The sequence below is a fragment of the Populus nigra genome, chromosome 5 (assembly GCF_951802175.1).
Source record: "Populus nigra chromosome 5, ddPopNigr1.1, whole genome shotgun sequence".
Classification (NCBI taxonomy): domain Eukaryota; kingdom Viridiplantae; phylum Streptophyta; class Magnoliopsida; order Malpighiales; family Salicaceae; genus Populus; species Populus nigra.
The window spans coordinates 13,813,015-13,825,317 of NC_084856.1; the positions used below are offsets into that span (position 1 = coordinate 13,813,015).

The 12,303-nt window shown below is 32.3% G+C and overlaps 1 protein-coding gene across 2 annotated transcripts; it reads left to right on the forward strand.

The window, feature by feature from the left end:
• Window positions 1-6,663: 6,663 nt before the first annotated feature.
• On the forward strand, window positions 6,664-10,439 carry LOC133694814 (uncharacterized). Of its 2 annotated transcripts, XM_062116518.1 has the most exons (7): window positions 6,664-7,040; window positions 7,631-7,887; window positions 8,653-8,859; window positions 9,064-9,154; window positions 9,348-9,618; window positions 9,699-10,081; window positions 10,210-10,439. In XM_062116518.1, the coding sequence occupies exons 1-6, from the start codon at window positions 6,772-6,774 to the stop codon at window positions 10,032-10,034; spliced, it is 1,431 nt and encodes a 476-aa protein (XP_061972502.1). In that variant the 5' UTR covers window positions 6,664-6,771; the 3' UTR covers window positions 10,035-10,081; window positions 10,210-10,439. The 2 variants fall into 2 exon arrangements, with proteins under 2 accessions (XP_061972502.1, XP_061972501.1); XM_062116517.1 differs by having other exon boundaries at window positions 9,699-10,439.
• Window positions 10,440-12,303: the final 1,864 nt, after the last annotated feature.

Consider the following 12,303-nt stretch of genomic DNA (forward strand, 5'->3'; position numbering starts at 1 on the left):
GTCATCGTCTCCTTCAAACATCTTTCGTTTGTCAATGTTGAAACAGAACATACAAAAGTCAATATTAAATAGATTCTATATATGTTCAGTAAGAACATGGAGTGAATGTTTTCATCCATGATTACTAAATTAAATTAAAAGAAACCTAAAAGAGATGGTGATTTCACTGTCCATCATCTCATATTCTGGATATTCTGGATTTCAATAGTGTTTGGCCTTTTTTCTGTCCTTTTTAAGTTTTTTCATTTCTCCTTTCATTAAATTATTTTTTCCTTTCGTCTTCATCCTTTTATATTATGTTGATTGAGAATTAAAATTATTAATTTGTTTTAATTTTATTTTTATAAGGTTATTGTGTTTTCAGAAAAAATATTTTAACATTCTATTGATGCTTGATTTTGCAAAAAAATAATTTTATTTTGTTATTTATTGAAAAATTGAAAATAAGAGGACCAAAATTGATAATGAAGCAAAAATGTAGTTTTTTTTTTTTTGCATTTCAATATCCTTTTAGTTTGATAATTATATATTTTGATTCAAAATTTCATTTTGTTCACATTTCAATCTCTTAGTTTTAAAAATGAGAGAATCATTGGAAAACTATGGAGAAAAGAGAAAGCGATCTCTTGACTAGATTTCATGAACAAAAAAGCTAAAATTTGTGTCAATGCGTTCTTCTCAACGAGGAGTGTCATTGAGGTGTTTTTAAGCTTATTTATTGTTGAAAAAAATAGATCGGGCTGAAATTATTTTTTATTTAATTTTGTTTTTCTGAACTAATTCAAGGTTGTTTTGAACTGAGAAATTAATCTATTGAGATTCTAAATATGTTTTTTAGGTTAAAATAAGTTAAAAATGATTTTTTGAGGTCCGATACACTTGAGCTCAATTTTCTAGTCACATCTTCGCTGGCTGAAATATAGGCAAGCAAACTATGCATCATTTGCTTTATTTTTTTATATAAAAAATAAAAAGGTGGACAACATATCGTCCATCCTTGCGCAAACAAAAAAAAGATATGATATTTAAATTATCATCCAATTTTATCATGATTCTTAAATAAGATTATAGATATTTATGTGAACATTAACAATTTTGTTTTCAATTATTATGTATCTAATATGCAAAAATAAAAAGTAAAAAATAGCTTTTGAATATTTAATGAACATAAAATTTATTTACATTTTTTGATAGATTTTTGATATGATTTTGTTATATTTATTATTATTTTTTCTCTTTCAATCATATACAAAACATTAATATATTCTTTTAAAACTTGTTTTTGAGATAGACCTTATTTTAATATATTCTTCTAAAACATGTTTTTGAGATTATGATAGGTTTATATTTTACAAAAATAACTGCAATAAAAAAAATGCTTTTGTTAAAAAATAGTGAGATACATTAAAAAGGAAATAAAGTTTAGATTGATGAAATTTATTTCTCCTTAATAATTTTATTCTTTGTTTTTCATGTAAATATTTATTTTATAATCATTTAATTAAATAAAAAAATAAATTTCAAAAGAAAGCTTATTTAACCTAATAAGAGCCATGATTTAGGTTATAAGATAAATGAGTTAACTCGACTTGACATAGAATATAGACTAAGTAGATTAACCTGATTTGACTTGGATCAATCCAAAACGTTGTTATTCTGATATTTGTTTTATATAAAAAAAAATTAAATCAACATCACTTTTAGTTTCATTTTAAAAAGGTAGACTTAGTTTTGGTTAGGTCAACTGAGCTATGAGAGCACTTGCTAGGTCGGCTATGCCACACTATATTAGCTTTCACCCGATGTACTTTGAAATCAAGCATGGTCTAAAGATCGGGTTGATGGGTTACCATGTTGACCCAGCAAACTTGGGTAGTTTTAATAATATTGCTGAAAAATTCACCAAGGCCTCGCGCATGCAACTGAAAAAACATTTATTCATGTTACATTGCGAGTCAGATTAATTTTTAAAAAAACATTAAAAAATATCCAGGAATTGTTAATATATTTTCAAGAATGAAAAAAAAATTAAAAACATGTAGGGATTAATTGGATATGACCCGGATGACTTGAAAAATCCAAAGACAACTGAAAAAACATAGTTTGACTAAAAATATTTCAAGACGACATCTTTTATAGAAATATTGAGACAACAATATATTGAATCGACACGGGTCAACCTAAGATATGAAACTATGATAACCTAATAGAAAGTAAATAAAAAAAATTGAAGCCCAATTCTTAATCAACCTAATGTTGAAGAAGAAATTGAAAAAATCAATTAGAAAAAAAGAAAAAACAAGTGAGTCAACTCGGGTTGACCTATAAACCTGAATCATGAGACCGAGATAACTCAATAGGAAGCAATCAAAAAAAATTATAAATCCAAATTTCTAATTAATCCATTATTGAAGGATGCAATAAAAAAAAATAAAGGACCAAAAAAGACTTGGGTTAACCTGTCAAACCTTCGACTTGGGTCATAAGACTAAAATAACCTCATATAAAGCAAATTGAGACAAATTATAAAGTTTAATTCTCAATCAATTCAAATGTTGAAGGATCGGATTGAAATAAAAAATCAATGACTAAAAAGGACAAAAAACCGAGTCCACCGGATAAACCTACAAAACATGTGACCCAAGTTTGAAACTAAGATAACCTCATAGAAGCGAACCGAAATAAATTATAAAACTCAATTCTCAATAAATTCAATGTTAAAAAATGAAATTGAAAAAAAAAGAAGGAAAAAAAGTATTGTTCCAATGAAGATTACTTTGTAATTCATAGAAAACAAACCGAAATAAATTATAAAGTTCATTCCCTAATAAGTCTAATGTTGAAGAATAAAATTAAAAAAAATAAAATTTAAGAAAAAAGGGAGAAAATATTGTTATTAATTTGTAAAGAGGGGATAATGATTTCCCTCTCAATTAGTTTTTGTTAGCAAGGTTTTATCTTTGGCAATAATAACCATATAGAAGAGGTACTTTGAGAAGGCTATAATGTAACTGGATATTATGTTATGTGACCTTGATTATAATAGTTAGAGCTATGGTGCTGATTATTGAATGAGAGCAAATGAATGTTTTCCACAAATAAAAATTGACAAATCAAAACAGAAACAAAGAAAAAAAAAGTTATACTGATTGTTGAATTCTTCAGATTTTTCTTCGTTCATAAACTGATTCAACAACAAAACATTTTCTTTTCTTAATGAATTTGGTTGCATCATGCATGGTTGGTGCATGTAAAAAGCATTTGCACGGTTAAAGAAGATCCAAAACTGAAGGATTCATGGTCTTTCACCTGAAGAATTTATCACATTGTTCCTTATTGCTATAGCAGCACCAACAAAGTGCACCTGCATAGTGATCTCTTATGTATTTAGGTTTAGCAGTCGCTTGTTCTATGGTCACACTAATTTTTCTGTTGTCATTTATGTCAACATTGCCAGTTTTAAAAGGATAACATCTACTCTAATATTATTAAATTTAAATACTTCAAGGAAATCTAAAATAGCTTATCCCAAATATTGTGGAACGATGAATTACAATAGTGAAGTGATAATTTCACCCTTCTTTTCAAAATCATTAAACCTTATATTGTATAGAATAGTCTTTTTTAAATGATCAAAAAGTCATTTATGAATTGGATGGGGCAATAAGGTCTTTACCTTTTTATTCAATACAGTAAAATCATTAAATTCCTCTTAATAGTATAATTTTAGGAACAATTTAGGAGGAAAGCACCACAATTGAAAAATAAAAAGTCTAAGGACTAAAAAAAAGAGGGGAAAATTGTGTCCCGTACAAAAGAGGGAGATGATATAGTTATAAAAGAAAGGGAAAAAAGGCAAGAACCTAAACTTTTTTTTTTTTTTGTAAAAGAAAAGCTCATAGCCTTCAAAGTATCACTTTAGGGTGAGAGTGATGAGGTTGTAGAGAACTTTTTTTCAAACGGGAGAAATACTTATAAATTAAAAAAGGAGAGAGAACTTATAAATATTTCAAGAAAGAGTTCAAGAAAAACAAGAAGAAATAGAGGGATTGTGAAGGAGAAAAAAATATTGATCAAGGTTAAATTGACATGAAACCACTTGGTAAGGTACTTTAAACACCCAAACTTTGTATTGTTGTAGGGAAAAAGTGTAAACCCCTAAAAATTTAAACTAGGGTTTTTATGGAATTAAAAATTGGAATGTGTTTGACACAATCGGTTGTGTTAGTTTGTAGAGAAGTTGAGTTAGAGAGATCATAAGATGAAAAACATAAAAAATTGAAAAAAAGATAAAATCCTTAAATCTTCAAATTAGGGTTCTTAAAGATAATTTAAGGAAAATTAGGGTTATTATGAAAATATGTTTAGATTTTCTAAGTATAAGGTTTGATTGTTAAGAATAGATTGATTTGTTGAAAGAACAATCCCACACCTTAGAGATATAGGTTCGACCAAGACAAGGGTTATTGGAGTGTATTCTTTGTTGCAAATTTATGCATGTTTAATGATAAGAGAACATCTTTAATGAGTTATATATAGTTATTTACATGAAATCTTAATGAATGATTGAGTTTCTTGATTTTAAAGATTTTGAGTAACTTTGGGGAAACAAAATTATGATTTCATGATGAAAGTTTTTGAATAGGGAATGAAATTAAGTATAATTTGGTAAAAGATTGGAAAAGAAAACCTTTAGGGATGAAAATAGGGATTTTGATCCCATGTGTTTTGTGGGGAACCCGGTTATGTAGTAATTGAGTGTGTGTCCTAAAAGAATTTATCATTTAGTGTGTTAAGTATAAAATTTGCATGAGTATGAGTTAATGTTGAAAGGAAAGAAAAACTCAAGATTTCGAGGATGAAGGTTTGACTAGAGAGAAAAAGAAGAAGGAAACTTTTCAAAAGCCAAAATAGGCTAGCTATTTTGAGAAACAGCTAAATCGATTCAAGAAATGGTGAAACCATTTTGGCTACTCTTTTTTGGTAGCTTGATTCTATGTTTTGGCTTTTTATTGGTTTTCTTTGATTATTTTAGGTTAATTAAGGAAGATAGGTGATTATTACGTGGAAAAGAAAAGCATAATATATATGCATGCATGAAATAAGCTCATGTAATAGCATTGTTTATATTGGAACGATAAAAGTTGAGAACCTTAAGAATACGTGTATTTATGAGTAAAAAATAATCAAATTGTTAAAAGAATATTGAGAAGTACATTCTTGATATTTAAAGAGTGAATTTGATGTAAAACCTTAGGTGATGTAGGAGAGGCATCGGTTACGGGATCCCAGGCAAGTGGGATAGGACCAATGAGAGGAACATGTAAGTGCTCATCACCTCAACTTTCTTATTTTTTAGCATTAATTTAATGTTCCATTTCTAAGTTGTACTCCAAGAAGAATATGTTTATGAAAAGTAATGAAATGATGGAGTTTTGTTAAACGTGTACTTTAAATTATGTTATGTATATGGAAGCCGACCATATGAGTAAGGCTTGGAATGATGAGCTATAAAATTATCATGTGATTGTATAATTGTGAGAAAACCAACCCCGTAGTGAAAACTTAGTTTATGAATTTGTGTTGGAAATGAACATGTATGAAATGTGCTCATGAAAGCTTGCCACATAAGTAGAGTTAGTTTTATTGGCCCATGAATGATATATTAAAAACGTATTGAACAAGGGAGTCTACCAAATGAGTGGGGCTAAGTTTGTGGTCTTGGAGGACATGTGGAAAATGTATTTGAGTATGGAAGCCATCCACATGTGTGGGGCTTAAAATGAATACTTCAGGTCGGCTATAAAGAATGAGGACTCGATCATTAAGTTAAGATACCGGTCATAAATATAGGGGTATTTGTCAAACATGAGATAATTATGTAAAAGGAATTACAGAAAAGTGTTGGTATACATCTTGAGGAAGATTGTCTGATTAGAATTTAGATTGTTTATACGATTATATGGATGTTCAATTAACTAAAATATTCAAGAAATTTATCTTGGAGTGAAGAGCTTGTTATGTTTTAAAGTTAATTATTAGTGTAATAACACCAAATTTAGATCTAAGATTATATGACACGTGTCGTTCATGAATTTCAGAGTTTTAAATATTATATGATTGATTAGAATATTTCAATAATGAATACTTAAAATGCCTTAAAGAAATTTAGAATTTTATAGTTAATTCAGGATTCAAATTTATTGTGATATTAAGTCTTGAATGATAAAGGAAAAATAATAAATTTATCGTGTGAATTTATTATGAGTATATACACAATAAAAACATGAATTCTTTTAATATTTTTAATAATCTTAATTTAATAAGTTTTATAATCATTGACTCAAAAACAACCTAGAATATATTAAATAAAAAGTGAAGTTGTTATGCCTCCATTAATTTTTTCTTTATAGTATTTTTTTAATCTATTATTATTATTAGAATTCAAATCACAAGGGCTCTTTTTTATTGAATAATTAATCGAGGAAACACCATGATTATACATATAGATTAAAACATAATATTAGTAACAATGTGATTCAAGAAATTAGCCTATATTTAATCTATTATTTTATATATATATATATATATATATATATATATATATATATATATATATATATATATATATATATATAAGAGTGCTAGTTTGTTTGGTGTCACCAATTTCCAACGACACGGACGACATAAAAAAAGGAGGGCTTTGCCTATAAAAACACGCAAAACATCCTCTCTCCGTTTTCATTTTCGTTTCTCTTCGAAATCGACATTATGGCTTCGGAATCCTCAGTAACCGAACCGAAAACTGACACCATAGAAAACCAAACCTCTGTTGAAGCCACCATCAAAGGATCCACCACCACCTCCTCTCAAGGCGGAGCCGCCGACTCCACCTGCAACGACGACAACAATGGAGAGACTTCAGACCCTCGCAAGTCTCTAGATTTCGCCGTTGAGTTATCAGAGAAAGGAACTAACGCGCTTAAAGAAAATGACTTCAGTGAAGCCGTAGAATGCTTTAGCCGTGCCCTTGAAATCAGGTTAGGGTTTTCATTTCATTTCACTGTCTAGTTTGGTTTTTGATCAGTGAAAAATTTGCAATTAAGTAGTCGAATCTCTGCCCTATTGATGGGTTTTGGTACCTTTTGATTTTAGGGTTTTTGTAAGGTATAGCTTTCCTCGTTAAAAATGTGGTTATTTTCCAATTTTTACAGATTAAATGTGTTTGAATTTTTTTTTGTGAGATTAGGAGTGCCAAGTTTCGGAATTATCTACTTTAATGGAAAGAATTTGATGTTTATGAAAATAGGTATTTTTAGCATTTGGTATGTTAGGGTATATGTAATTAGGACCTTCAGGTTAAAGGAGAGCAAGAAATGGATGCTGTGATTTTATGAATTTTAGTTATGAAATGTCTAGGAGTAAGCAATGACAAATTTTCTTTAGTCATAATTAGAGTGTGAAGTTTTACAGTTTTTAACTTGTTGTGAATGAATTTGATATTTGTGAAAGCGGGAGTGAGAATTTGCTCTAATATATCTTTTCGAATTTGTATGGAGCTTTTGAGAGTGTTCGTTATGTCATGTGTCCCTGATTTCTTCATGTATATATATATATAATATGCTTTTAGGGTTTTGCATCATGGTGAGCTGGCACTTGAATGTGTGAATGCATACTATCTATATGGACGTGCACTGTTGTATAAAGCGCAGGAGGAGGCTGATCCGTTGGCTATGGTACCGAAGAAGGATAGTGAAACTAAACAAGATGATAACAAAGATGGAGCTTCTAGGAATTTTGTAAATGGAGAATTTTCCTCTGCTTCTGTTTCTATTAATGTTGAAGAGGGTGGGGGTTCTAATCATCCTAAAGGTGCAGCTGGTGGCGGTCAGTATTTTGTTGCTCAAAATGTTTGTTCATTAGTTGTCATAGTAGAACATGCTAGTAAATAAGTTGCTTTTTTTTAACGTCTTCTTGTATTTACCAACATTCAATTTCTTTTCTTTAAACTTATGTGATGTGTTGGGTGCAATCTCTAATCAGTAATTGGTTTAAATATGTGAAAATGATTTAAACTGAACCATGAACTTTACAAATTCAACCATATATTGTTCTTTTGATGCTTAAAGGTAATTGGTCTCTCTCTATCTCCATGGTTTGGAGATTGTTTGTTTAAAGAAAATTCTACTTGTGGTGGGATTTGATATTTCTGCTTAAAGAATTGCAACATATATTTTGCATATTTTTGTCTCCGCACAAGCATGGAATCCATGCTTGCAAGGTACTTGATATGCTGACAATAAACAGTATGCATGAATTTGCATCAAGTTTGTTTACATGCTTGAGCAAAATTACTGTCAATGGCTTTTGATCCTTAAACATTCTTTTCTCCTCTACGCACACGCACACGCACACGCACACACACACGCACACGCACATCCATTAAAGATCTATTGTGAGCTAAAGGTATTTGAGATGGTTTTCATGGCAAATGACCAAATTATTTTGTATGCCCTAAAATGGTGGGAAGGCCAAGCCTGGGATTGGACCTAAGCTGCTGTCTCTAGGTGGAGTAGGGCTAGTAGTAGCATCAATCTAATGGTTAAAATATTTCAGACTATTCCTTGCTATGATCTCTTTATTCTGTAACAGCTTCTAGTGGGAAGGACAAAGAAGAAGAAGAAGATGATGAGGGAAGTGACGATGAGGATCTTGCTGAAGCAGATGAAGAAGAGTCTGACCTTGATTTGGCATGGAAAATGCTAGATGTTGCCAGAGCAATTGCTGAAAAACACCTCGATGACACGATGGATAAAGTTGACATTCTATCAGCACTGGCAGAAGTTGCATTGGAAAGAGGTCTGTCTGTTTATGCATTTATTTGAGTTGAATTTCCAAATATGAAGATGTTTTTGGTTTTATTAAAAAAAATTGGTTTTATTAAAAATAAAATAAACACACATTACCAATATTTGCATTTGCTTCTCAATGCCTCTTGCTTGGTTTAAATTGGTGTTGTATTTTCTTTCTTTCATTCATTTTTTGTGCGTGTGCATCATGCAGAGGATATAGAAACATCTCTCAGCGACTACCAGAAAGCGCTATCCATTTTAGAAAGGCTTGTTGAACCAGACAGTAGACATTTAGCAGAACTGTATCCTTATCAAGGTTTAGATACTCCCCTGTTTTGAGATTATAAGTATGACATATCATCAGCTTATTTATTCTCCTGGTCCTGTTAAATGTAATGATAGAGTCATATTTGTTTTGCCTGGGCCAATCACTTTGTCAATTTTGGGATTCCATCTTCTTATTTACCTTGCCACAGCTTTAACTGTACAATTCAGAAATTTTCGAATATGTTTGTGTCTGGAGATTGGGTCTAAGCCTCAGGAAGCAATCCCTTATTGCCAGGAGGCTATATCAGTTTGTAAGGCACGGTTGCAGCGGCTCATCAAAGAAGTAAAGAGTTCCACAGAATCAGCAACATCGTCAGCTGTTTCTGAATTAGATGAGGGTGTCCAACAGTCGTCCAATGTGCAGGCTGATAAATCTGTGACAGATAAAGAAGCAGAGATTGAAACACTTTCTGGCCTGTCTGCAGAGCTGGAAAAGAAGGTCAGAGCTGCTAGCCTCTGTGCAAGTGTTAGAATCTCTTTTAAACCATCCAGAGTTAAATTGTGCATCTGTATTTGCAGCTTGAAGATCTACAACAGCTGGTCCTGAACCCGAAGTCCATTCTTGCAGAAATCCTTGGAATGGTATCTGACAAGGCAAAAGGTGGCGAGAAGAGTGCATCTCCAAATCTCACGAGCTCTTCTCAGTTGGCTGTTGCTAATAGCGGTGGAAGTTTTGACTCTCCAACCATTTCCTCTGCTCACACAAATGGGGTGTTGGGAGTCACAGATCTTGGTGTTGCGGGAAGAGGAGTTAAGCGAGTTTTGACGAGTGCAGGTTCGGTAGGATCATCAAGCACAGTGAAGAAACCCACTCCAGATCCCTCATCAGACAAAGGGGATGGAAAAACCTATTAGTGGTTGAGTCTGAATGGTCAGTGATTTCGTGTTCATAATGCAAGCTGGTAAAGATTCTAGCGTTAACAAATATAACCATTCAAATATTTATGTCATGGGTCCCTGAGGACTGCTTGATTGGTCCTTCTTGGTGACCGGTGTTCTAGCTAGTGTTAATGTGCTAATTGTCATGCAGGTGGCAGTAGCTTCCCTATGTTCTTTCCATGATATGACTTTGGAGAGCAATACTTTATTAGCACCTTGTAAAATATTTTCCTGTATTTCAGTGGTACTAACATGTTAGTGCACTTTATTAATACTGGGAGGAATGGACTGTTTGAATCCATATTTCAGTGTTGAAATGGTGCTTTGTACTGGGGAACTATTATCATTCAGAATGCTCCCTCATAGATAGGGATTTCTCCATGGTTCCTGCTTCCTGCTGAACTTTCTTTAAGCCCCGGTTTAAAGTTGATTTTGTGGATTGGAGCTTAATTCCATGATTGCTGGGGGTTTTTTTTTGTACAGTTAAAAACGTTTTGAGCATATGGCGCAGTGGCATGTGTTTTAGCCATTTAATGGTCTGTACAGCTGATATGTAAATGTATTTTGCCGCAACAATTTAATCAAACCTTGGAGACTTCTTTAGCCAGCTCTTTCTGGGTCCTCTACACTTTATGTAAGAGGATATCTGCTCTTGAAACTTTCACGTCAACCCTTTGGTTGCTGTCAGCGATGAATGATTGCTGGGAAACCTTTGCTCAATGTTCCATTTCCTCTGCTGGGGGAATTGTAGCTCTGGTTGCACGAATTTTCAGTCATGCATGCACATCCACATTGAATTTGGTGGGGGCACTATTTAGGGATAATATAAGTTCGATCCTGGATGATTTTCTTAGTGAGTTGAACATGGTATGTGGTCAGATGTGACAGAGCGATGCTGATATGTTGGATTAGGTTCTCTATGATTTTTCATATTTTCTGATTCAGCACCAATTTCAGATTGAAGCATGATCCCATCATATTGCAGTTGGGAATTATGGCTGAAAGAAACAGATCATGTGAAAGCAGATTATACGCAGGGCCACTAAATGGTAGGAATGAAGGTGTGAGGACCAAAACTAAGAAAATTTATACGGAGCAAAACTATGAATTTCAAGTTTGGAATATGGAGAAAGCTAGCTTTTGGCACAATCCAAAGCAAACCCTCTTTTCGCTGGTGGCGAGAGCAATGGTAAAATGTAACTTGTAATTGTTTTTTTTTGTTTGTTTTCATGGTAGATGTAGTTGTTTTTTTTAAAATTATTTTTTATTTAAAAATATATTAAGATAATTTTTTTTATTTTTTAAAATTTATTTTTAATATTAGTATATTAAAACGATTGATAAATATATAAAAAAATAATTAATTTAAAATAAAAAAATAAAATTTTAAAAACATAATTTGACTGCAAAAACCAACATAATGAAATTTTGTGTTTATACTAGGTATCTGTATCTGATGGCATGACAGCAGACAAGAACAATTCTTCTTGTTGCAAGTTTCCATCGTGCCTCCACCTAGTACGTACAGATACGATGATACGAGGAGAACTTGTAAATGGTTATCTATCTGATCAGGGAAAGGATCATTGGTTGCTACAATGCGGCAGCTTTTTTAATTTTGCAACCACTTGACTGGAGTATCAAAAGCTCCAAGTCTGAACGACACGCATGGCACCAGGCAGGTCGATGATTTCGATTACAATTAGTTTAATTTACAGTAAAGAAGAAGATTTTGTGATGCAAAGGTCGATAACATCAAAGGAAGATCATTGCTTTATAACTGAAGGTGGACAAGAGAGGTGAAGCAGCATCGATAGCATACAAGGTCTGAGTCGAGGACTGCTAAAATCATGTGCTACAGAGTAGAGTGCAAGCAATGCAAAAAATATTCCTGGGGTGGATGCGGCGAGCACCTCGCCACCCTTTATGCAAGCATAGATAAGGGGAAGCACTGCCTGTGCAAGTCATGGCCTGGTGTTGTCGTCCCTACCGAGGAGACAGCTACTGAGCAAACACCATCTGGAGTTGTATCAACTTCAGCTACTACCACTGCAGGTATTTCTCGATTTTTGCACTGACTGAACAGTCTACTGAAATGGGTTCTTGTAAATATCTTGGTGTTTTTTTTTTAATTATTATTGATGTAAGGCATCAGGAAGATGGTGTCATGTGGTTAGATCCGCATGGTTTTCTCAAGTATTTTGATGTCATTACATTGAGTGCCATATCAGTTATGCTCCCAAGA

What these genes read in the sequence shown, in the direction of transcription:
- LOC133694814 (XM_062116517.1), top strand. Translation starts at nt 6,772, where the DNA reads ATGGCTTCGGAATCCTCAGTAACCGAACCGAAAACTGACACCATAGAA. An exon ending in AGCCGTGCCCTTGAAATCAG is followed by an intron (nt 7,041 to 7,630) that starts GTTAGGGTTTTC and finishes ATATGCTTTTAG; the next exon opens with GGTTTTGCATCATGGTGAGC. An exon ending in TAAAGGTGCAGCTGGTGGCG is followed by an intron (nt 7,888 to 8,652) that starts GTCAGTATTTTG and finishes ATTCTGTAACAG; the next exon opens with CTTCTAGTGGGAAGGACAAA.